Source organism: Sus scrofa, chromosome 15 (genome assembly GCF_000003025.6).
Source record: "Sus scrofa isolate TJ Tabasco breed Duroc chromosome 15, Sscrofa11.1, whole genome shotgun sequence".
NCBI classification, from domain to species: Eukaryota; Metazoa; Chordata; class Mammalia; order Artiodactyla; family Suidae; genus Sus; species Sus scrofa.
In genome coordinates, this window is record NC_010457.5 from 33,198,387 (window position 1) to 33,224,244 (window position 25,858).

General features: G+C 46.6%; 1 protein-coding gene across 6 annotated transcripts in view; it reads left to right on the forward strand.

Annotated features, from left to right (window-relative positions):
• The window catches only part of DLGAP2 (discs, large (Drosophila) homolog-associated protein 2), a 667,132-nt gene that overhangs the window by 598,199 nt on the left and 43,075 nt on the right, over positions 1 to 25,858 (forward strand). For all 6 annotated transcript variants that reach the window (XM_021074622.1, XM_021074619.1, XM_021074620.1 and 3 more), the window contains 2 exons: positions 11,163 to 11,310; positions 14,530 to 14,749. In XM_021074622.1, coding sequence (XP_020930281.1) covers positions 11,163 to 11,310; positions 14,530 to 14,749 — 368 coding nt within the window. The remainder of the gene's footprint in view (positions 1 to 11,162; positions 11,311 to 14,529; positions 14,750 to 25,858) is intronic.

The window sequence follows — 25,858 nt, forward strand, 5'->3', positions numbered from 1 at the left end:
TCATTATTGAATCCGCTATTACCTATAAACTGGGTAGGTTGGTTAGTCTGACCAGCAGCATCTGCTTAGTCCTGTTTGGCGGCTTCTTCTGAGTGTTTGAGTTGTTTTGTGGGGACGTGGAAGGCCGGCCACGACCATGCACCCTCTCCCAGCAGGCGCTTAGCCCTTCCCTGAAGGCAAGGGCCTGTCCCACCCACACGCCCTCCTCCTGGCCTGGTGGTAAAACCTGGAGCCTGAAGATGCGGTGGGCAAAGCAGGTGTGACAATCCTGTCACTGATCTGGTGTCCTGTTTGCACACACCAGGATGGATGGCAGTGGAGGGCCTGTCTGCCCTGCTTCCCACGCTGTCTCCCCATGGTGGATAGGGCACCATGCCCAGCCTGGCTGCACACATTTCCTGTCGTGTGGTTGTTTGTCTAAGAAACCAGGCCTGGGGGGGCTAGGACGCTTCCAAGCCAGGCTCCCTATTCCCTCTGTGTCCTCTGGGCAGGAAACTGCTGTTCAGTGTTTGACTGTTTAATATTTGATGAGATCCAGGGCAAGTCATTAAACTCAGGTCTCCTTAGAGGTGTTCCTGACCCTGCCTCCCGCTTCCCACAGCCCATTTCTGCATCTCCACCTCCCCTGAGTAAAGGGTCCCACGGCCATGCCTCCATCCTCAGTGCCCAGAGATGCGAAGCAAAATACCACACAGAGGAGCAGCCAGCCACTTTAGGCTCAGATGCACGTGGCCAGTGTCTGCGTGGATTCAGGCTTCCCCCAGGAAACAAGGATGCGGATGGAGGCCTGTCTCCCAACAGCCTCTTCATGAGTGTTTATTATTATCTGTGGATAAAACAGATGAAACCCAAATTCTCTAAGAGCTCTCCCCTCGGATCCCAGAAGAGCTGAGTTTCTCGGTGGGTCGTGTCCATACACCACCTGCAGAGTCACCTAGAATGCTCATTAAAGTTTGGATTTGGGGCTGACCATCCCCTTCTAAATCCATCTCCGGACTGTGACCTAAGAATCTACATTATTCGCAGGCACATTTTGATACAGGTTAGCACTTGTGAAAACCATCCAATGGATGTTTTCCTGTTGCCCCGACACTAGCCTTTAATATAAACTGGCAACTGGCAGAGATTTTAATAACAGAAAAGCTATTTACTTGCTTAAAAAACAATGCCAAACACAGAAGAGGGCATAGAGAGAGACAGTAACGAAAGGATCTCAGGCCACAGGAAAGTTCCCTGCATTCGCCTCCTATGAACATTAACCAGGCGGAACCCTGGGTGGGGGCTGCACGATTGGAGTCTGGCGGGTCCTCCATGGGCTCCTGATGGGACAAGATCAGTACCCACAGTCACCTCTGTCTTCCAGGCCCTCCTAAGAGAAGTGGGCAGGGTTTGTGACTCTGATTCTGAATTCACTCTCAGGACCCCAGCTAAGAGCCTGGGGAAGGTCTAGTCTTTGCTTTCATTCTCCAGGAAGAAGCACATCTACGACCTGCTCAGCTCCACACGGTGAGGGGGTGGGACGGAGATTCAGACCCGTATTCAGGGCTCATGACTTCACACCCTCTTCTCAGGCCCCTCCCTCTTTGGGGTGGGGGGTGCTGAAGGTTTTCATGGGGAGCTGGAAACGCTCCCTCCCTCGCATCTCTGTCTCCCTTTTTGTGGGTGAGGAGATGCAGGTCCTTTCAGAGGAGAAGGATTTAACAACCTTGAGAAGGAAGCCATTTCCATATTCTCCAGAGGTTTTTTTCTCACAGCTTGGAAAGCGGATGACAGAATTCTCCCCCAAAGCACAAATCTGATGATCCCTTGAGACCCAGCCCAGACTTTAGAAACTTTCTCCATCCTTGTTTGCCTAAAACATCTCTTCAGGTTAAGATTTTTTTCATTTAGAGTCTGATATTTAGCGCTCTGCTCATTTCAGTGGTCACCTGCACCTCCACCCCACCCCACCCCCGAATCCTTGCCAGCTTGATGTTGTCTTATCTCAGGGGGACACGGAGCACGAGCCCTTTGGTGACTCTGGGCCCTGAGTCAGCGATGGGGCCAGAACCAAAGCTGGCAGCCCTCCGCTCTGGGAGAAGACTGTTATGTGGTTTGGTGTTCATCAGAACTATTAGCTTATCACACAGTTGTAATAATCCATTGCAGATTTGTAAAAATAGGCATATAGTACCAAAGTGACAGGTGCAAGCTTTGGAGGCAGTGATCTTCATGCAGAATCTGAACCACGTCACCTGCTTAGTGACCTCTCAGGAAGGGTCTTGTGCCTTCTTGCAACAAAATAGCTTATCATTGCTTCCTCAGAGAATCACAGCCAGCAGCGTGGAGATGTGGGAGGTCCCTTACTGTTGTCAACTGTGTCGCCTCAGGGCCTCCCCTCCTGCTAAGGACACCCAGGGAGGAACACTGTAAACTGGCAAGTGGGCTCAGCTGGTTTTTGAGAATTCCTCCCAAATAGTCATTGCAAACATACATCTCGTTTCAATTTACAAGTGACATAGGACTAAATATAGTCCTTTTCATATCTAATTCCTAACAGCTTTATTAGGTATAATTTATAGACTGTCATTCCATCCACTTGAAGTTAAACAATTCAGTGGCTTTCAGTACATTGTGGTCAATGTTCAAACATTCTTCACACTGAAAGACACCCCATACGTGACAGGAGCCACTCCCGAGCTCCCCCTCTGCACTTTGAGTAGTGCTTCCTGTACACACAGGTTAGCGGGTTCTGGACATTTCACAGACGTGGATTCTACACCCCCACATGGCCTTGGTGCCCGGTCTCTTGTCTTTGGCATGTTTCTGAGGTTCCTCCATGTGGAGGTGAGTGTCAGCACTTCATCTCCTAACGGCTGAAAAATAGCCCATCTTGGGGCTTCATCACCATTTATCTGTTGAGGCCCTTGACTTGTTTCCCCTTCGAGCCTATTAGGAGTCATTCTGCCTGAAGTTGTCACACAAGCTTGTGTTTGCTTCTCTCACACCCAGGGGCAGGGCTGCTGGGTCATTTGGGAAGGTCACATGTCACCTTTGGAGGAGCTCTCAGACTGTTTTTACAGAGGCTGAACCTCATCTACTACTGAATATAAATTTCAATGTATTCTATACTGTACTGTGCTGTATGTATAAATACACAAGTATGTGTATGACATTTATCCCTGACTTTAAATTTTTATTTTCTTATTTATATCCATTGCTTTAATCTCTGAGAGCTTATAGGCACATAACTTTGTAATTAGAGCAGATTTTTTTCATGAACCTTGATACATTTACATCCATTGATGTTGAGAGAATGTCAGAACATGGAGGTTAAAAAAATTGGAGCTTTTCCCTTTTTTCTGTTTTGCAAATAAGTTCATTTGCATCGCTTTTATTAAATTCCACATATAAGTGATATCATATGATGTTTGTCGTTGTCTGACTTACTTCACTTAGTATGATACTCTCTAGTGGCCTCCATGTTGCTGCAAATGGCATTATCTTGTTCTTTTTCATGGCTAAGTAGTATTCCATTGTCTGTACTACATTCTCTTTGTCCATTCATTGCTGATGGACACATAAATTGTTTCTGTGTCTTGGCTCTTGTGAATACTGCTGCAGTGAACATTGGGGGTGCATGTATCTTTTCAAACTACAATTTTCTCCAGATAGAAGCCCAGGAGTGGGATTGCTGCACCATATGTTTGTAGACTTTCTGATGATGGCTCTTCTGACTGGTATGAGGTGGTCTCTCACTGTACCTTTGATATTCATTTCTCTAAGAATTAGTGATGTTGAGCATCTTTTCTTGTGCTGGAGCTTTTCCTTAACCCTTATCATTCCTTCTGATTTTTCAATCTCTCTACTTTCCTTAAATCTAGATTTCCTGGAATCTAGTTCATTCTCCTTTTTTTGCCATCTTTTCCTTAAAGGCATTTCAGAAGTTTTACTCTAAGGCAACTTGAATGGAGAGAAAAAGGATTTTTAGAAAGACACTGGGTCTCTTTAAATATATCCTTTGGAAAATCGAATTCTATTAAAATTTATGTGCTGCCCAGACAGCTCCTTGAGAGCAAGGGCGAGGATTCAATCATCTTGTTTCTGTCCTTGGTGCCCAATAAATGGTAGATGAATGACTCATTTTGCTGGGTAAACATATTTGGAGGAGCGTTTTAGCATGAAAAAACGTCTCCGAGGAGGCGTTGTTGTGCTTTGGTCCTTCCTGGTAATGCCGTTCTCCAGGCCTCTGCGTCCCTCTCTGTTTATGTGGGCTCTGTGTACATGGGTCACAGTGCTGGCCTCATTTTGTGTCCCTTTGGAAAAATAAATTATAGTCGAAGATGTTAGCAAATTGGATTTCAAAGAGTAAACCTCAGAAATGCTGAATGTCAAAGGTTGAAATGGTTACATTCAACAATTCCCAGTGCGCATATCACCGGGAAGGCCAATGTTTGTGATGTGTGATGGAACAGGTTTTGGGATCAACAGCGTTTTCAGGAAAATGGGGCTGAGGGGCCTTTCAGTGGAGCCGGATGGACCTTAAGAACGCTGCTCCCAAATAAGCCAGCATACAGATTTAATCATGAACATGCTTCAAACAAAATAAAATTAAAAAAAAAAAAAAAAGAACGCTGCTCCCTGTAAATCCAGGTGTGAGAGCCTGGCGCCCAGGAAACAGCTTCGGACTCACACACAGGACTTAGAGGGTCATAAGCTCAAGAACAGGCTCATTAAACAAGTGGAAAGGGAGGGCCCATCGTGGCTCAGTGGTTAACAAATCCAACTAGGAACCAGGAGGTTGCGGGTTCGATCCCTGGCCTTGCTCAGCGGGTTAAGGATCTGGCGTTGCCATGAGCTGTGGTATAGGCTAAAGACACTGCTCGGATCCTGTATTGCTTTGGCTGTGGTATAGGCCGGCAGCTACAGCTCCGATTAGACCCCTAGCCTGGGAACCTCCATGTGCCACAGGTGTAGTCCTAGAAAAGACAAAAAAATAAATAAAATAAGATAAAATAATTAAAAAATAAAAAATAAAATAAACAAGTGGAAAGGAAATGTATGAAAAATAAGGGATATCCGAGAATCTCCAGCAGAAAAAGCGCCTTGCTCAGAACTGCTCTTGCGAAGCCAGGAATCGCCACCTGCCTGTGCAAACACCTCGCAGTTGTCCACACCCCAGCTGGACAGGGGACCCGCCCTCTGAACTCCTGCCACATACCTTGTAACAAGGTGCTTCGGCTGCCACGGAGGCCGTTAGCGTGGCTCCTGCTCTGCGATCAGCCTTGACCCCGGGTCTGGGGAAAGCATCTTTCAGAGATCAGACGAATGTGGGTACGGGCCCGGCCCTGCTCTAAGCAAGACTGAGCACGAAAGTAGTTAACATGCAGTCCTGCCGTTAGCATCCGCTTCCCCCCCCCCAAAAAAAAAAAAAACAGATGACAACTAGAGAATTGAGCCAGCAGCAAGCCAAGCAGGGGACAAAGGCCCCACCACCGCACAATGTGAAAATAAACTCCTGAGGAAGAGTCCTGGGGAAGGAACTCTCCCGCAGACAACGGTTATACACTCCTGAGAGTATTGTTTATGAGCTAGAAATCTGTTTGAGGCGTGTAGCTGTCAATTCACTCTACATGTATGAGGTATAAGACCCTTCCCCGCTGAGAACTATAGACATTGCTCCAAGTAGTTAAAGGAGACCAACATAAAAGGAGAGAGAATCTGTGATGGAAACCACCATGTTGCCATGGTGTTAACTCTCCCCAGATCGAGGTGTAGTTGCAATGTCACCTCAGTCAAAACTGATGCAATTCAGAGCAACCTCAGTTTTCAGGGAAACTGACAGGAAGATTCTAAAATGTGTGTGTGGAGTTCCCGACGTGGCACAGCAGAAACGAATCCGACTAGGAACCATGAGGTTGCAGGTTGGATCCCTGGCCTCTCTCAGTGGGTTAAGGATCTGGCATTGCCGTGAGCTGTGGTGTAGGTCACAGATGCAGCTCAGATCTGGCGTTGCTGTGGCTCTGGCGTAGGCAGGCATTTGTAGCTCCAGTTAGACCCTTCGCCTGGGAACCTCCACATGCCTCAGGTATGGTCCTAAAAAGACAAAAAAGACCAAAAATAGAAATAAAATTAATAAAATATTATAAAATGTGTGTGAAAATGCAAAGGACCTTTGAAGAGCCAAATCAATCTTGGTAAAGGAGAACAAAGTTGGACCACTCCCTGTATCTGATTTTTCCCCTGGTCCCAGCCCTGGAACCAGCTCTCTCTTCAAGATCCCTGTTTCCTTTTAGGAGAATGGATTTAGAAGCCAAGATCTGGGCCCTGGGTGTGCTCACTGCCAGCTCCCTCAGCAGGCAGAGCTCGTATACACACATGCATCTACAAATCTTTATGTTGTCTGCCGTCTGCAGATGTCTCTAACTGTAATCTAATACAGCATGGCTCGTTCCAGCTTTTCTCCCCCACCTTGGTTGTCTGTACAAGATATTTTAAAATTTCTGTAGTGACATCCTCTTTGAACCATGGTTGTCTAGAACCAGAGTTGCTTGCAACACTGTTCTTTAACTTTCAAATATTTGGGGATTTTCCAGAAATGTGTCTGTTATTGATTTCTAGTTTGGCTTATTATGATCCCATAACATAGTTTGTATGATTTCTCTTCTCTCAACTTTGTTAAGGTTGTTTCATGACCCAGAATATAGTCTCTGTTGGTGAATATCCAAAGGGCAGTCACTCAGAAAACCATGGATTATGTTTCTATGAACTAGTGACAATCTGCTCTCAAGACAGAGTGTTGGCAGAATAGACTGGGGTTTCTCGACCTGAGTACTACTGATTCTTGGGGCCAGAGACTCATTTTAGTTGAGGGCTATCTCAACTCTCTAGAATTTTAGCAGCATCTCTGTCCTCTCCCCACTAGGAGATAGCAGCACCTACCCCAAGTTGTGACAACAAAATACCTCCTGGCATTGCCATTTGTCCCTCGGGAAATGAAATGTCTCAGGTTAAGGACTACTCACATAGAATAACTCAGTGTCACAGAAGAGTGACTCTAACCAGCATATTTTAAAACTTCTGCTCATCGAAAGACTCCAATAAGAAAATTAGAAGGCAGGCCACAGAAAGGAATATATCCGAAATGCATATCTGACAACGGATTTGAAGACAGAATAAAGAACTCCTACAAAACGAAACTCTAGACCAATAACCCAATTAAAAATGGGAAAAAATTTGAAAAGTCACTTCACAAAATAAGATACGCAAATAACCAGTCATCAGACTATCAGTCATCCTGAAAATGAAGAGTAAACTTGAATGAGACACCACTTTACTTCCACTACAATAGCTTTGCTTGGGGAGGGTGACAGCACAGGGTGCTGCTGAGGATGTGGGTGGAGGTTACAGAGAAGACGCGTCTGTCAGAACTCAGGAGTCGTATGCGTGAGATCTCTGCTTTTCACATGTCGATTCCATCTCAACAAAAATGTAGTGGTATTTATTTTTCTGTTCCTTGAGTTCTATTTTAGAAAAAAAAAAAGTTCTTTCTGATGACTTCATTTAGATGTGTTCTTTTCCCAGAAAAGCAAACAGTTGAAATACTTTGTTCGGACAAAATCTGGCATGGAAAACTGAGGGCTCCCTCTAAGCAGCCCCCCCGTCAACATCCCCCCAGGTGTGTCCCAAGATGTTTCTACCAAACTCCGCAGACAAACCCTGGGAACTGGGCCCCATTGTCCGGCCAGGCCTTCTGAGGGTGAACTGACGATAATGACTGCTGAGACTACGCGGCTCCCACCACGGTCCAGGCACCTCCCTAAGTGCCATCCATCATGTTCTTCCTTAGCGTTCACTGGACTCTGAGTTAGTCCCAAGGCTGTTGCCCTCATTTTGCAGACGCTCAGAGAAACCACATAACTTGTCCAGAATGACATGTTAGCAGGAGATTCAGCCAGGATTTGAACCCAGAAAGATTTCACATACATAAGTCCACCCGAGTCCAAACTGCTCTGTTGACCAAAAAAAAAAAAAAAAAAAACCCTGCATAAATGTAAAATTGGGTGACAAAAGGGTGGTTTATTTTGTCTAAATATCCAGGTATATATATATGGATCCGAATAGCTGACTGCAATGGCCTGGTGAGGTATGTGTTTTGTTTTGCAAAGAGGTTGGTGAGCGTACAATCCAGCCAACAACCCTGACCCGGTTTGCAGATGGAACAAAAAGGTAAAAAGCTGGAAACCTCCTTTCTACAACTCTTTTTTCACTCCTACAGTGTTCTAAAATAGACTTCCAGTCTCATTTATGTGTATATGACTGTCTGATGTGGGCATCATTTGGAAGAGAAGAGAACCAGGAAAAAAATATGTTCATGCTATTCTAGAAAACTTTTTGTGGTTTCCTCTTAAAAATTTCTGAGCTGCCAGAAGATCTGTATGTGAAAATGTGTTCCATGCCTGAGAAGGGATTATGATTGGGGAGGGGGTTGGGGGGGTTTGGAGGAAATTTCAATGCCATTGATTCCTGAGGGCATCTCTGAGGAAGAGCGAGGGTGTCCTTTTGGGAGGGGTCAGCCTGGCCCCTGATCCACGTGGGAGGGGCAGCCCCAGCCCCTCTGCCCTCAGCTGCACCTCCCAGTCCCAGCTTCCCATGGTGTCCTGTCCTGGCCATTGAATTTTCCCAATTTTAATTGGGTTATTGGTCTAGAGTTTCGTTTTGTGATTTGTGACAGGATCTTAGAAGATGCTAAGCCCTTAAAAAATAATTGTACTAAGCTTAATGAAGCAGGAATTGGATTTTTAAACTATTTAAAAGATTTGCTTATAGAGGATAGGCCTCTGGGGCCTCGGCTCCTGTGACTCAGCAGCTTAGATCTTGGAGCTAAAAGTGGGAGTTCTGGGGCCTGAACAGATGCGCCTCAGTGCCCCCATTTGCACGGCAAAATCACTACCTGCCCTGCCATGTGGGGTCCTGCCAGGACCGAATGGGTTAGACCCTTCACGTGCTTACGGATCCAGTATAACCGTGTGTAAACTTGAACTGTTGTTGAGTCTGTGTTTAAAAAGAAACAGTGTGATTAGCTTTTTGTAGAGGCAATTCTTCTTTAAGTGGCTACCCAGTGCTGGAATAAAGAGAGCACTTGTTGAGAGTAGAAAACATATTTGAACTAAACTTGAACATATCTGAAAGTAAACCGTGTGTGGCTGCCACTCAACCACCACCAAAGGGGCTGTGGTTTGCTGTGGTTCTGAGGCCCCCCCCAGACACAGCGCCAGGCTCTCGGCTGGAAATTTGGAGACAGAAAGAAGACACAGGCCTTCTTTTAAGCCCTTCTCAGAACTTTAATTCCAGAATGTTAAAACGGTGAAAAGTTGGTAATCAGGAAGGAAAGCTATTATATGGGAAGAAACTAAGATGAAAGCGCTAACGGGTAGCAGTTTGCAGTGTGAAGTCAGCAATTTCAAGGAAACACAGGAGAGGGGAACCCAGAAAGTTTTCTCTTTTGCAAAAGCCAACATGAGGCCAGAAGCTCGAGAGTCCAGACAGCCCCCCACCCCCGAGGCTGGACGCTCAGGCCCCTGCACGCGGCACTGGACCGAACACAGTGCAGGGGATGCAAATGGAGGTCACAGGTCACATCCTAGCCAGCCTGCCCCAGGCCCTGGCCGTGGGTGCTGGGCATTATCACACACCTGCCTGACTCCAGCCCAGACTCCCTCCCTCCCAAGGCAGTGGGGGTGACCTGGAGTCCGGCAGAGACCCAGACCTCTTTTCCTGCCAAGATCAGAACTGGCTCCAAGCTCATGTCTCTCCATTTGCCTTCCTTTTTGTCTTTTCAAGTGGGGAGGAGGAGGAGCTGGAAGGAGCTCCTGCAGGAGCTTGTACACTTGATTTTAAAACAACAACAAAAAATTTAAACAAAAATTAGTATTATTATAATTTATAATATAAATTTTATTCTATTTCTATCTAAACACACCTATTACTAGTTTTACCCAAAATAATGGCTTTATAACAAATGGCCCTCACTTAACTTAAACTTATCATCAAGCCCAATTTTTTCCTCAGCTGCCCGATTTCTAAAGTAAATCACAGGGAAAACAATTTATACCAATAGTTCACTTTGAAAACAAGTAACATACTTTGGCCAAATATAGAGTCAGAATTAGCACTCTAATATTTACACACATTTTTATACAGGCCTATATAGTGATCATAGGCCACTGTGATCCAAAATAGGAAAAAGAATACATTATTTTTGCCCACGTTATTCCAGCTCTGGGTCAAATAGAGTGAATTCTTATTATATTGTGGAAAGATTGTCACCAAAACTTGAAAGCAGTTCGATTAGCCAGAAATGTAAGCTAAGCTGAACCTCCCATCTGCCAAACCCCCCCAAGGTTTTCCCATAATTTTAACATGTTACAAAATAACAGAGAAGCTTGAGGCCATTGAATTTTAAGGCTGTTTGGAAAATATGATCATACTGATAAGAAAATGCATTTGATCTCAGTCTGCTGTCTGCCCCTGTTGTGTAATCTAGATAACTTTGTGTAAGTTCAAACTGAAGGCAAGCCTTTGATTTCTTTTTATTTTCTTTTATTTTTCTGAGCGTATCAAGCTGCCAAAAGCTACCATGACTTTTATGGAACTCATAGGTTTTTGAGCCAAGTTCCTTACCATGCTATGTGAGTTACCCACGCCGTTAGCACTTTTTTTTTTTTTTTCCAGTATGGAATGGCCCTCATTTCACTTCCTGGTCAGGAAACATCAGGTTTCATCACTGTGCTGTACACCTGAAAATAACACAATATTGTTAATCAGCTATACTTCAATTTTTAAACGTTAAAAAATAATAAATAAAAACTCAGGTTTCAGAGGTTCCCTGACCGCACAGCAGGTTAAGGATCCATCATTGTTCCATCATTGCTCAGGTCTCTGCTGTGGCGCAGGTGCAATCCCTGGCCTGGGAATGTCCTGTGCCATGGGCACAGCCAAAACAAAAAAAAATATCCAGGTTTCAAAGCAAGTCGGTGGCCTCCAGGTGGCTTTTGAGGAAATCAGCTCCCGTGAGTGTCCACAGGAGCACTGACAGGAGGCAGGATGAGAGTTGGCAGCAGCCTCGGGGAACGTGGCTCAGTGATGCTCACCAGCGCCTCTTCTCTCCTCTCTCTCTGTAGCCAGAGCTACCTGCAGGCTGCCAGCGACGGGCCTGCCGGCCACAGCCTGGACCCCCCTGCCAACTACAACTCCCCGAAGTTCCGCTCCCGGAACCAGAGCTACATGAGAGCCGTCAGCACCCTGAGCCAGGCCAGCTGCGTGAGCCAGGTGGGACCCCTGCCCCCCACCTGCCTGTCCCCTCTCAACCCTGCAGGGAACCAGCAGCCTGGTGTGTTCAGTTCCTGTGTACATATGCCCGCAAGTGGGAGTGCTGGCACCCCGGGAGGTCTAGCTGTAACCTTGTGAGGACCTCCTAGAAGGTTCCCCACAGCGACTGCACCATTTTCCAGCCCCAGCAGCTGTTCCCAAGGTCCCAGTGTCCCCACACCCCCACTGCCCTGCTTGTCTTGTGATGTCATCAGTCCTAATCCTGAGAAGGCCACCCTCCGCTGTATGGAGAGTGCAGGGAGCTCTGCCATCAACAGGACAGTCACCTTCCTCACGAGCTTCCCAGTTTTCTCTTCTTTGGTCTCTCGAGCCCACACAGTCTAGAGGCAGGTTAGGTGCTTATCTGCCTTTATAGTTCACAGGACCACACTGATGACTCCCCACTGGCTTAGCATCCTCCTGGCACATCTTCAGAGGGGCTGAGCCGTGCTTTGAGTTTCAGAGTAAAATACTCACTTTTGCAAAACCCCCTTGAGCTGGTGAACAAACCAGCCCTCAAAGAACAGGTTATTTCAACTCCTGCCTAGACCAGTGTGAGATCCTTCTCAGCCGTGTATTTGTTTAGGGAGAAAAGTCACCTCATTTCTAGAACCTCTCTGATGAGTTTTGTAGCTGGAAGCAGAAGCCTTGGTCCTTGTGAAGTGTCCATCACTGTTCGTGAGATGCACCTTCAGGCTTGATGGTGCCTCTTCCCCAAGAAGCTCCAGGAGCAGGGCGGGCTCGCAGGAAGGGATCCGCCGAAATCCTGCATCCAGAGCTGGTGGGCGCTGGCGACATCACTCAGTTTCTGGCATTTTCAGGTTGTCTAACTTGGCTCTTTGACATAAACGACATAAAGAAATCTGAGACTTTTTTTTTCTTTTATCCTTTCTTTAAGGCCACACTCATGGCATACAGAGGTTCCCAGGCGAGGTGTTTAATAGGAGCTGTAGTTGCTGACCTACTCCAGAGCCACAGCAATGCCAGATCCAAGCCCCGTCTGTGACCTACACCACGGCTCATGGCAACGTCAGATCCTTAACCCACTGAGCGAGGCCAGGGATAGAACCCATAACCTCATGGTTCCTAGTCGGATTTGTTTCCACTGCGCCATGACGGGAACTCCTGAGACTTTTTGATATAATTCCACATAAGGGAAAACTTAGCGTGAAAGGGATTTGTACTCCAGAAGATTTCATATTTCAAAGCAGCATGAGTGCCTTGTGTGCATTTCTCTCACCAGGTGCTCAAGGCTGTCATGATGGGTGGTCACCTCCGTCTTTGCCCTGAATTTGTCTGTCTCAACATCAGACACTCTTAAACTATTCAGACGAGTGCAGTCACCCATTAATTGTTCTCTCTAGTCTTTTCTGCTTGGACAACCTTAACATTCTCCTTCTTACACTGGGCTTTGGGCAGGCAATCCAGCCTTTCGATCCCTCACACCTTCCTCCTGGGTTCTACTCACTCCAATTGTCCAGTGAGAGGAAAGGAGCCATTATTCTAGCTCAGGAGGAAGCCAAGGTAGGAGCCAGGGAGTCAGGTGACAAGTCCCAGGTAGGAGAGGGAAACCAGGTGAGTATCCCAGACAGAAGCAGGGAATCATGTGAGGAGTGCCAGGCAGAAGTGGGGAGTCTATACATAGGTCTGCAATTAGAGGTGGGCAGAAGCTGTCTTCCCTATTGAAGGGGAAATCAGTATTTAGAGCAATACTTTTTACTTACCTGTCAGCATAACCTGGGGTGTCAGGAAATTAGGGGTGACATTTCAAGCCATGGAATGAATGATACAGGTGGTTGTGTTAGGCTGAGACCTGAGAGCATGCCTAGGCTGTAGGACCTGCTGGGAGGTGTGACTGAGGTGCTGAGAAGCAGAGGGCTTCAGAAAGAAGAGTCTACCTGCTCAGGGAGGCCAACCCAGATGTCGGGCCTCCCCCATAAGCCCAGGTGTCAGGCCCCTCCATAAGCCCCGGTGGGGGACAGTGGAGGCCCAGTCCATAAGGGCTGTCCTGGGGCCTCTGCCTGAGCCTGGGTTCTGCTCACACTGCCTCAACCCTCCCAGGAACCCCAGCCCCCAGTATCAGCATCACCACAGGCACTCCACACAGGCTTACATGTTAGCATAGAAGGTGCACCCAGGGTGCGCCCTAAATACAGGAGCAAGTGCCCTCCCACCACAGGGTGAATATCATCCCCCACCGCCTCTGCCCTCGAACCCTGGACCTCCTGCCCTCAGACCTGGAGCAGCTGTAGGTCCCCAGCGCGGTCTGGGCTCTTCATTCTTAAATTCCCATTCCTTCCCCACCTGGTGATCCTCAGCCTTGTCTTATGCTCGGTGTCACTTCACTGGACTTGCATGTAAAGCCTCTAGACTCGATTCACAAATATTGCCCCTAAACTTCAGGAAAGAGAAGTTTTTCCGCCCTCAACCCCACACAGAGGCCAGGCCCCTGTGGGCACATCCAGTAAGTCCCCTCCCCGACCCGAAGCCTGATCATTTCTTCTTTAAATATAGTTGGAACTTTCAGGTCCCCAGGTTGACTCAATACCTAGAAATTAAATCTCAGGCTTGAAAATAACGACTCACCTGCTGGGCCGTCAAATGCAGGGCGCTGCTCTCCCAGGCTAAGGAAGAGAAGCCACAGAGCTGGAATTTGGGTGATGCCCTTGTGTGTGGACAGAAACTCCACCTAGCAGTTGCGTTCTCCTCTGGCCTCGGGCTTAGAACCCTGCCCAGCTGGAGGTTAGACTCCAGGATGCCCGGCAGATGCAAATAAAAGCAACTTGTGCTCTTCAGTGTGGTTCGTAAGCACAGCCTCCTGACCTGGAGTGGGTGCTGCAAACAGCCCAGGACTTGACGGCGTCATGGGGAAACAGAAAGAGGAGAAACTGATATTATGAACAATGCACTGAGCTTCTAAACTCAGTCTCAAACGCAGAACTAACGGCCAGTCATCCTTTAAAGCTTTACCTCGAGGGGGTCCATATAATTTTAAGGACATCTTGGAATTGGCAGTTTACATTAGTGTTTTCTAAGAACTAGCCCAAGCTTACTGATTCTCAATGCTGATATTGGGTTGATTTTCTGGAAATGGAGGATGGTAGGTGGGGTGGTCTCTTGCCAGTGGCTGTGATAACCTTGGCTGGGTCTGGCCATCATCCGAGCTGTCGGTCATTTCAGATGAGTGAAGCGGAGATCAATGGGCAGTTCGAGTCCGTGTGTGAATCCGTCTTCAGCGAAGTGGAATCTCAGGCCATGGATGCCCTCGACCTCCCGGGATGCTTCCGAACCCGCAGCCACAGTTACCTTCGGGCCATCCAAGCTGGTTACTCCCAAGATGATGAATGTATCCCCATGATGACACCCTCCGACCTCGCCTCATCCATCAGACCCACGACAGGTAAAAGGACGCCCTGCTGACCAGGGGCGGGAGACAAGATGGTGGCGTTCAGGTGTGCATTTGCCTTTATCCTCAAAGTGTTGCCAGAATTTGGCCTCTGTCGGTGCCGAGTTGAAACGCAGAGACAGAGTTTTGGGCAAAGGAGAAAAAAATAGCTTTATTGCTTTGCCAGGAAGCAAAAGGAGGGTCACAGAAGACTAATGCCTTAAAGACTGTGCTCCCAACCCTTAGAATTGCAAGGAGTTTTATAGTAAAAAGGAGAAAAACAGGTTTTCAGAGAGGAATCAGGGATTGGGGCAAGCATGCGTTCTTCTTTCTTTGGGGGAATCTTGGTCATCGAAGCTGGAGTCAGGAGATCTTGGCCTGATCACGATGGTGGTCTTCTGGGTTGTTGCCTAGAATAACAGTACTTGCAAAAAGGGCATATTGATCAGAGATTAGAACGAACCAGGAAAGTTCCTAATAAGCTTTAACCCACAGGCAATTATGCTCAGGGTGCCTAATCTTTAGCTTACGGGTGCTTGTGTTTAGGGTGCAATTAAGCCAGGGAGAAGGACAAGGAAGGACTCTAAGCTGTTCAATTTCAAAGTATTCATTTCAAAAAGAAGCATAAGGAATCTAACTTTTCTCTCCTGGGTATGAGGCGCCTGCATCAGAAGGGGCGGGTCTCAGTTCCTTTCAAACGTTTGGAAACTTTTCCAGGTTGTATTTGTGATGTGGTCCCATTTGCCGTGGTGTTTTGAAGCATTTCTTTCAAAGACAACCTTTCTTTTTCCTTTCTTTTTCTTAGAATGAAATCTGTTGGTTATCAGGTTTCTTTAAAATAGTCGACTAGAGTTTTAACATAGGAAACTACCTTATGTGCTGACACTTGGGAGGTGACTGTGAGTCTAATAGACCCGTAAAACTGCGGCTGATACGTGGTGACTCCAGGTCCTTCGCTGTGGCATCCAGCCAGGTCTCTGCGGCCTGGCGAGCGGATCCATAAACACAATTCAGTGCCGCAGAGCAAACTGATCGTTAATGTAAATGCACTCATCATCTCAGGGCTGTGCAGGTTCAAGGTCACAGTTTCCTTCAGCTCTTAGGGAAAACCATATCCACCCCTTTGGAAATTTACCACCTAAACTAAATGTCACTGTCTGATATTTCACTGCACTATCATTATTTATATAACCGTGAATATACATAGCCTGAAGGAATGCATACAGCAGCCGGTGATCAAAGTCTGCAGGGCCACAAGTAAAAGCCACACAGAGCAGCTCAGGAGCAAGCAGTGCTGTCAGTAGTGTAGGATCTGGAGCTGCAGATGTGCCGGGGGAATTAGGAACAGTTCTGGGAAGGACTGGGGAGAACCTGGCTCATGGGGGTCAGGGGTAAAGGCCAGATCAAAAAGGTCTGTGTCCCTTGTCCCCATGCCACGGACGGAGCTGGGTGTGTTTAAAGCAATTTAGCAGGACTTTGGGGTGATGACATGTAGTCACATGTAATCACAAGTTGCAGGCTCAAGCTGCTGCCCAAAACCTTCATCCTCACGGGCAGAGCCCGCAGCAGAGAGAGGGCAAAGGAGATTTGGATCTTGTCCTATCTCGCCATCCCACTAAGGTCTTGGCCGTGTTAGCTTTTCAGCTTTTCACTTCTCCATTGTGTCTGAGAACAGTAGTAGCTCTGATCAGGGCAGCCTGAGGGTGAGCAATCAAAGGGCCATGGGGTCTCCATGACCTTTTTTTGTGGTCTTGTGATGCCTAAGCGGAGGTTAGCTGCTGAGCCTGGGGCCTCCCGTGGAAACGCCGTGGGTCACAGTGGGCACTGTTCTGGGAGGCCAGCCCCACGGCTCCAGGGCCAGGACCTGCTCCACTGTGGCTGTGAGGGGTGAGGGCGGCCAGTGGGGCTTGGGCGACAGAGCTGAGCCTCCTCTTAGCATCCTATTGTCCCTGCTCCTTCCCCTGGGGAGATCGGGGACCACCCCTCATGCTCTGCCTTTGTGGGGGGAAAAAACTATGAAAAATGAGCAAATTAGAAACTTAGGGGAGTATTGAGCCTACAATAATTGCATTTCTAAAAAACACCATTTAAGAGATAATTGCTGATATTCACCAATATTTGTCAAGCGTCTCTTATGAGCAAGTGACAATTAAGCACCCTCTTGGTCTTCAGAAATGCTGTGAAACAATAATTACCTAGAGAAAATGACTTCGTTGTTTATAGAGCTGTCATTCCAGAGAGAATAAAAAGAAAAACAGGTTTCACAGAGAAAATACAAGAACCAGTGCAGAACTCAGACTAAAATTTTAATTTATGTACATATCATTTTACCAAGCACATTTTTGTATTCCCAAAATGTACGCACCAAATAAATTACCCCCAAAAATGCTTCTCTTCAAAGTATCTACTGGATCTTGACCTAGTTATGTAATCAAAATTTCCTCTAGACTCTGTCAGAGGGTGGGGTGAGGTCCTTCCAAAGTTGGGGGCTGGTCTGGGAAATGAGAGAAGAGGTAGAAACTTTAGGAGAAATGTCCAGGGGGAATTGCAAGGTGCCTTTTTGAAGAAAAGTGGGTCCAGAGGAATCGTTACCCCCGCCCTCTCCTGTTGGATTCTAAGCATTTTGTAAATTCAATATCTATAACATTTCTTCCCTAAATAGACTTGAGGTAGCATGCAACCATAAGACTGTGAAAAATACCAAAGAAAAGAAAAACCCCCATCTGGGAAAACCCAGAAAAGCAAAGTCCCCAGCTGAGCAGGGGGTAAATGCCCACTTCGTACTACAGCTGGACTTGCAGTGAGATGCAGAGCTTTCTGTTGGCAGGGCAAAACAGGATTTCAGCGGTTTCCTGTTAAAACGCTGCTTGGAAGACCATATAGTATTTAATACCTATCCTTTGTTGATGTATGTGTGGAGAGACAGATTATTTTGACCAATTGGTTTTCTTTTATGCTTCCAAAAATAGATTTTGAAAAGAATCCCCCAAAAAGTTATTTCCCAAAATATTCCCAGTGGTTACTTTGAATTATAAGATTTATTTAAATGCTTCTTTTTGAGCCTGAAACCTAAACGTTGCTGTTCTTTGGTGGTCTCCCCTATATAAATGCAAATGTATGATGTCAGTACTCATCTAAATAATTAAATGTCACACGTGGGCCTGAAAGTTTCCTTGAGCCTTTTGGAAGACGTGAGGTGTTCCATTTCAACGTTGACGGGCGGCCAAGGGTGCCAGTGCAGGTTATGCTGGTTTGGGGGCTTGGGTTCACCCATTTTTTTTTTCTCTCAGCCCTTCAGGCGCGCGCGGCGGCAGGGGGCGGGGGGGGGGGGGTGTTCAGCTGAAACACCCGCTTTTCATCTCCTCTCCAGGGAGCTCAAATAGGAGCCGATTCCCCCCGAGGCCCTGGGACCTGGGACCAGAGGGTCTCTCCAGCCCACTGTCTTTCCTAGTGAAAAACGCTACGTATTGATTAGGGTTCTCTCCTTCCGTGAAGTGGTTTTGAAAACATCTAACTTTCACTTCACACATGGTTTATTTCTCATCTGGGAAATGATTTATCAGATAGATTTACTTGTCTAAATATGCACTCAGCCCGATTTTTCTAGGGAGGGCATATTATTGACACCATGGAGGAAAACACTGTAAAATTAGATTATAATGATTTTTCCCTGGGTCAGGAATTTTCTCAACATATGTCAGAACCAATTCCCGAAATCATTACAACAAAGGGAAAATCCATACAGAGCGGGACAGAGGAAACAACCTAAGCTTATTTTCACTTTGGTGTTTATGTTTCTATAGTAACCTGTCGCTCAAGCGCGCAGCATCCTTTCCGGTTTCCAAGGCGGCCTCTGGCTGCCTGAGTTTGGCTGCCTCCCTAAGCTCTGGCCACGTGACTCCAACCCGGTCCCTCGGACGTCTCCTCTGACTGCCACCCTCCTGCCTTCCTGGTGTCAGCACCCTGGCGATTCCACGTGGCCAGAGTGACGGGCAACACGGTCAGATCTCTGATTTAAAGCCCTTTGCCGTAAATAATCGATGGTTGAATGAACACATACATTCAGGGATACACCACCCAGCCAGCGTTAGGGTCCTGCAGTGATACCCGTGTTGTGCAGTAGACCGCTCAGCGCCCGTCCCCGCCCCCCACGCTGCCCCCTCCTCCTGCCATGCCCTCTTTGCTGTACTTCCCCATGCTCACCCAGAGCTGCGGTCCGCCCCCCACCCCCGTTCCCTTCTCAATGCCCTCCACACTGCCTCCCCCTTCCTTTCCAAAAGTCCTGCCTGGCCCTACACTGCCCACCTGGCCCCCTCCCTGGTTTGTGGTTCCCCGTGAGCAAAGGCAACAACCTACGTGGTGAGGGCATAACTCGGGGGCCTGGCCCGGCCCAGCCCCAAGCTGCCCTCCCTCCCCTTGCACAACTCCTTCCTAAAGTCTCTCACTTCTGTACTTCTGCATATACCCTTTGCTGAGCCTGGAATTAGCCTTTTTGGATTTTTTTTTTTTTTTTTTTGCCTAATTCTTAGCTCTGCTTTGAGAGTCACCTCAGGAATCACTTCTTCCAGGAAGTATTCACTGATTCACTCTTAATCTAATTAATGTAAATGCCAACATAAATTCCTCCCATCCCACCCAGGTCATATGAGCTCGAACAAAACACATACTTATTAAAACCAAAAAAGCCTGATTTTCATTTATTTTTTAAATACACTTAGCTTTTAAAAATATAGAGAGAGGAGTTCCCGTCGGGGCGCAGCGGAAACGAATCCAACTAGTATCCATGAGGATGTGGGTTCAATACCTGTTCGATCAGTGGGTCTGGGATCTGGCATTGTCATGAGCTGTGGTATAGGTCACAGACACAGCTTGGATCCTGCCTTGCTGTGGCTGTGGTGTAGGCCAGCAGCTGTAGCTCCAGTTTGACCCCTAGCCTGGGAACTTCCATTTGCCACAGATGCGGCCCTAAAAAACAAAAGTAAATAAATAGAAATATAGAGCTACTAGACACCAAAACATTTTGGCTATGGTTGTGAGTTATATTTACTATTTGGATATACTTACATCATCTCATAAATATGTTTAGAAAACATTGATATTATGGCTTTGATTTCTTACAAAATGTTAGTTTAAAAAGCATTACATTAAAGTAAGTTATTTAAATTCATAAAATTATAAAATATGCTGACAACTTTGAAAAGAAAATAAGTTTGCTCTCTCAGAGAAAAAGAAATATTTCAGCAATGCTTTTCAGTCAAATCACCCAGTCAGTATTTAGTTTCCTTTCGATGAGGTGGAATATGAATCAATATTGGAAATCAGAGGAATGTGGCCACAAAGTCTTGCATATACATTTGAGTTTATTAATTATTTGGACTTAATAATTTTATGCATACTATCTTTAAAATGCTATAAAAATTATAATTCACTTGGTACTTTTGCAACTTCAAATTTTTCTTCCTTGTTTGTAGTTTCCAAGAAACACTTTGACAGTTTAATGTGATATACTTGAACTTATATAAAATGGTTTCCTGTTAGGCATTTCTATTCTCTGGAGAATTGGCCTTTAAGAAAAATTATCCTTTGAGGCATTGCTCAGAAGGGAAAGAGATCTCCTGCACCCTGCCCATCTGCGCCGTTACCATCTGCAGCACCTGTTCCCTAGTTCTTGGTTGGTCTTTGCTTTGGCCTATTGGTTGAGGACAAAGGCATTGGTGTTCTGAGGAATGTTGGAACATTGTATGTGCAGTACTGGTGATGGTTAGTTTTATGTGTCAACTTGACCAGGTCCAGATATTTAGGCAAATGCTGTTCTGGATGTTTCTGTGAGGGTGTTTTTTGATGAGTTAATATTTAAATCAATTGACTGGGTCAAGCAGACTGCTCTCCCCAGTATGGTGGGCCACATCCAATCAGTTGAAAGCCTGAACAGAAGGAAAAGCTGACTCTCCCAAGAGTAGGAGGGAACTCTTTTGCATGGCTGTAGGAAATCAGCCTTCTCCTGCCTTTGAACTTGGACTGGCACATCAGCTTTTCCTTGGTCTTGTCTCTCCTGGGTCTCCAACCAGTTAACTGGCCCCCCAGACCTTATGTCCTTTTTTTTTTTTTTTTTTTTTTTTTCCTTTTTAGGGCTGCACCCATGGCCTATGGAGTTTCCCAGGCTAAGGGTCAAATCGGAGCTACAGCCACCAGCCGACACCACAGCCACAGCAACTCGAGATCCGAGCCGCATCTGCAACCTACACCACAGTTCACGGCAATGCTGAATCCTTAACCCACTGAGGGATCGAAGCCACAACCTCATGGTTTCTAGTCGGATTCATTTCCGCTGCACCACAATGGGAACTCCAGACCTTGTGTCTTGACAGCCCCCACTGTCATCCGAGCCAGCTCCTCGTGATAAACATCTTTCTCTGTGTATGCAGACATTCTTTTGGGCTGTTTCACTGGACAGTTGTGTCGAATGCAGTATCTCCAACCTGAGGAGTTCTTCAGGTTCTATATTTAAAATGGTCAGAATATTTACGCAGAGAACTTTCCCCAGCAGCCCTTCACTCTTGAGCTTTGAAGAGATGGATCAGAATTTTCAGCCCTTGTGGCTGTGGGCGGGGGTGAGGGTGGGGAGGGGGTGGTCCACAGATGTGAAAAGCTGCATCTGTAAGATTATCAACCAGCTATACCTGAAAGTCTGGAAACACCATTCACTTTAGAAAGCTGTCTTGCGGGATGTCACAGTACAGATTTTATGCAGGTCCAGGGAGCTGGCCTCCCAGATGGCCAGGCTCAGACCCAAGGCAGCAAGTGCTACCTTCCAGGAACCATACACCCTCCCCAGCAGCTGGTGACAGCAGAGGAGGAATGTGCCGCCTGGGGGCTCTGTAGGCCCCTGATAATGTCCGACTGCCAGGACTGGGTTGGCACTGGACAGGTGCCTGGTAACAGGACTGAGAGCATGCTCAAGCCAGAGGGCAAGTGAAAGTCTGGTCTAGAAAAGAGACCAAGGGTGGGAGCCGGAGGAACCAGTGTCCCTCCCCATAAAGGAGCTAGGGAGAGGTCCAGCATCAGAGGCAACCAAGAGGCAATCAGCTACCTGAGGGAGGCCTGGGACGCAACAGAAAGGGTGCAGCAGGGCCCAGGGCACGTCCTGACCGCCAGGGTAAAACACGAAGTTTCGCTGTGTCCACTCACTTGTGATGGAACATGATGAAAGATAATATGAGGAGAATATATACAGATGTGTGACTGTGTTACTTTGCTGTACAGCAGAAATTGACAGAACAGTGGAAATCAACTATAATTAAAAAAAAAACAAAGATGTGGCGTTCGAGGAAGGAGGTTTCCTTCCCCCTCCCAGCACCCCTGCAGGTCCTCAGGAAACTAACACGGAAACCAGGGACCTCCTCCCCACAGAGGCCGCCAGGGCCAGAACTGAGGTCCCCAACCTGGAACCCAAGGGCCCCTGAGGGAAGCCCTGAAGCTCTCAGAAATTCAGGGCCACGAGCCAGAGATAGATACACAGCAGATCTTTATTTTTTCTAACGTTGCACCATAGCTGAAGCGTCTCTCGGCTGTGAATGTGGCAGCAGGACAAGCTTACAGGAGCAGGGCCTCTGACCTCCCGGGTGTGGGGCTCAGTTTACCATCCCTGCAATTCCCACTAGGATTTCATGCCATTGTCTGTGTTGACCGGGCTGTGAACTCACTGTCGTTACTAATTCTGTTACCATATCCCATTATTACTGCAGGCATGGACACATACATGTCACAAAAAATGTTTGACGTTTTGGTAACTGTATTTCAGTGTAATATTTAATCCTCAGCATTTTATTTTTGGGATTTAAAATACATTGAGAAGGGGTGCAGGCTTGACGGAGCTGCTCAAGGGTCATGGCCCAGGAGCAGGGCTGAGGACCAGCCCCAGGTCACCCAGAGTGCAGGCACCACGATGGGGTGTCTCTGCTCTGACCAGCAAGCTTTTCTGGCAGCCACAGGGCAAGACATCTCCAATTTTCAGCATTTGCAGTATTAGGTTTTCTCATAGACAGTTGATATAAGAGATTATTGTAATTTTTACTGTTAGCTATCTTCCTCTGCCGCAGTGAGAGTAGACACCCTTGGGAGCTGCTCAACACTCTTATCAGAAGCCTCTGGAACAGTGAGTGATCTGTTCACATCAAAGGACACAGTACACAGCAGGGGGACGATATGCATCTGAAGGGGCTGGGTCCCCTCACTGCCAGGAGCACCGCACACACCTTCGGAAATTGCTACCAGCACCAAACACCACTGCATCTGGAGGTCTAGGTCAGCCAGGGGTAGGGTCTTTTATGGTGAGCTAGCTACATGGGCACCTCCAGCCATGTCACCAGTCCCAACCCCCCAGCCTCCTGTGAGGCCAGCTGGAAATCACAAGTGCCACCATCATTACGAAGCAATGCTGCTGCTCACTGGCTGGCTGGCACATCCGCCTGAAACGGTGCACAAGCCCATGCTTGTAGGCTATCCTTGACCTCAGTTAGTGTATTTGCTGGTATGGCCAAGGTCACAACTGCCTGAGGCACTTTGGAACATGCTCCCAATTAGGTGCACTCAGCCTCCTGATCTGAGCCCCCAGGCTCTACAGGACTCAGTGAGAGTGTGTTGAATGGCTGACTTGAGAGTTTACAGTTTATAAAATATTTAAATCCATTTGCATTAACAGTTTGCACTAGCTTAATATTTAAAATCAATATTTAAACTCCCCCGGGCTCGGCTCTTTTCTCAGACCTCTCTGAGCTTTTCCTCTGGGCCCTTCTGCTTTGGACAGTGTCAATTCAGACGTACCCACTGCAGTCTTTATCAGATGCTCCCTGTGACATACCAGTGGGCCACCGACAACTTAGTCATGCAAGAAACAACACAGCAATCTTCTCCCTCTAAGGCCTTTGAATTTCATTTCCAGGGGCGGCACTCCTCCTGCCTGATATACCAGGAAATTCAGCCCCCGTCATTTGGGGTGAACTCAGGGCGTGACCAATGCCAGGACTCCCAGGTGGCATCCAGGCATCCAGAAACCTCCTGGTCACGGACACTGCGCCCTAACGCCTCCACGTCCACTTCCAACGGGCCTCGGGTTTCTTGGGTCTCCATTGCATCGTCAGGACTCAGCTGCTTAGAGACCCACACAGCTTCCTCCTGGCTGCCGGTCTTTGCAGAGTTGTCCTCTACCCCCAACCCCACCCCCACCCCCTGGGCAAGCGCCACTGAGTTTAGGCTTTCACCCAAGTCAAGGCGAGGTTAACCTGGAGACTCACCTACACCCAAGAAAATCTCTGCAGAAAGGACACCCAGAGTCGCTTGCAATGGGAAGAATTGTGGAAAAAACATACAAATAATATCCCAAAGTTTTATTCTACAATATAGGTCAAGTGCAGAGGTTTTCCCAGGATGGCAGCAAGCCATGCCTGTTAATTATTCCTCAGATGACGTCTGATTGCACTTCCAAAAAGAGGTCCTTAGTGGCCCATTAACTGAAAAATCGTTGCCTGTGAGCCTTCCCGTTTAAATTTTGATTCCCTGGAAAGGTAAAAACTATTCAGGCATATAAACTGAATTTGAGGGAACTGCCTTTCTCTGAAATTCAAGAGGTCCAAAAGCTAGATACTCATAGCTCAAATATAAATATATATATATATATATATATATATATATATAGTCTTTTTAGGGCAGCACCTGTGGCATATGGAGGTTCCCAGGCTAGGGGTTGAATCAGAGCTGTAGCCACTGGCCTACGCCACAGCCACAACAACACCAGATCCGAGCTGCATCAGTGACCTACACCACAGCTTACGGCAATGCCGGATCCTTAACCCACTGAATGAGACCAGGGATCAAACCCATGTCCTCATGGATACTAGTCGGGTTCGTTAACCGAGAGCCACAATGGGAACTCCTCAAAATATTTTTTAAGTTAGGAAAAATTCCTGTCACTAACTTCCTTTTGCCTTTATGCACAGATACCGGAGCCACTTAGCACTCAAACTGTGAGGCAGTGCCAGCTGGTTATTTATTTCCAGTCGAGGTATTAGGCTAACACAGAATCGGTTTAGGCCATTTTAATGCTCCCAAGTTTGGAGGCAGAGATTGACTGAGTTTGATTACTCTGAGATTAATCTTTTAACCCTTTTTCAGACACCAAAAAACCTTGAGTGCCACACACTTAAGTATGTGATGAGCTTGGTTTACGGTTTTAGGGACCTGGGCTGTGACATTTGTATATCCACTGATACTTTTTTTTTCCTTTGGTGGTATTAAGCATTTTCTTATTTTATGATTTTTATTTTTTCCACTATAGTTGATTTACAGTGTTCTGTCAATTTCTACTGTACAGAAAAGTGACCCAGTCATATATATATATACATACATATATATATATATACATACATATATATATATATATATTCTTTTTCTCACATTATCCTTCAACATGTTCCATCTCAAGTAACTATATATAGTTCCCTGTGCTATACAGCAGGATCTCATTGCTTATCCATTCCAAATGCAATAGTTTGCATCTACTAACCCCAGATTCCCAGTCCATCCCACTCCCATCCCCTCCCCCTTGGCAACCACAAGTCTGTTCTCCAAGTCCATGAGTTTCTTTTCTGTGGAAAGGTTCATTTGTGCCATATATTAGATTACAGATATAAGTGATATCATATGGTATTTTTCTCTTTCTGACTTCACTTAGTATGAGAATCTCTAGCTCCATCCATGTTGCTGCAAATGGCATTATTTTGTTCTTTTTATGGCTGATTAGTATTCCATTGTGTATATATACCACATCTTCTTAATCTAGTCATCTGTCAGTGGACATTTAGGTTGTTTCCACTTCTTGGCTATTGTGAAGAGTGCTGCAATGAACATACAAGTGCATGTATCTTTTTCAATGAAAGTTTTGTCTGGATATATGCCCAAGAGTGGGATTGCTGGATCATACAGTAGTTCTATGTATAGTTTTCTAAGGTACCTCCATACTGTTTCCATAGTGGTTATACCAATTTGCATTTCCACCAACAGTATAGGAGGGTTCCCTTTTCTTCACAACCTCTCCAGCATTTGTTATTTGTGGACATATTAATGATG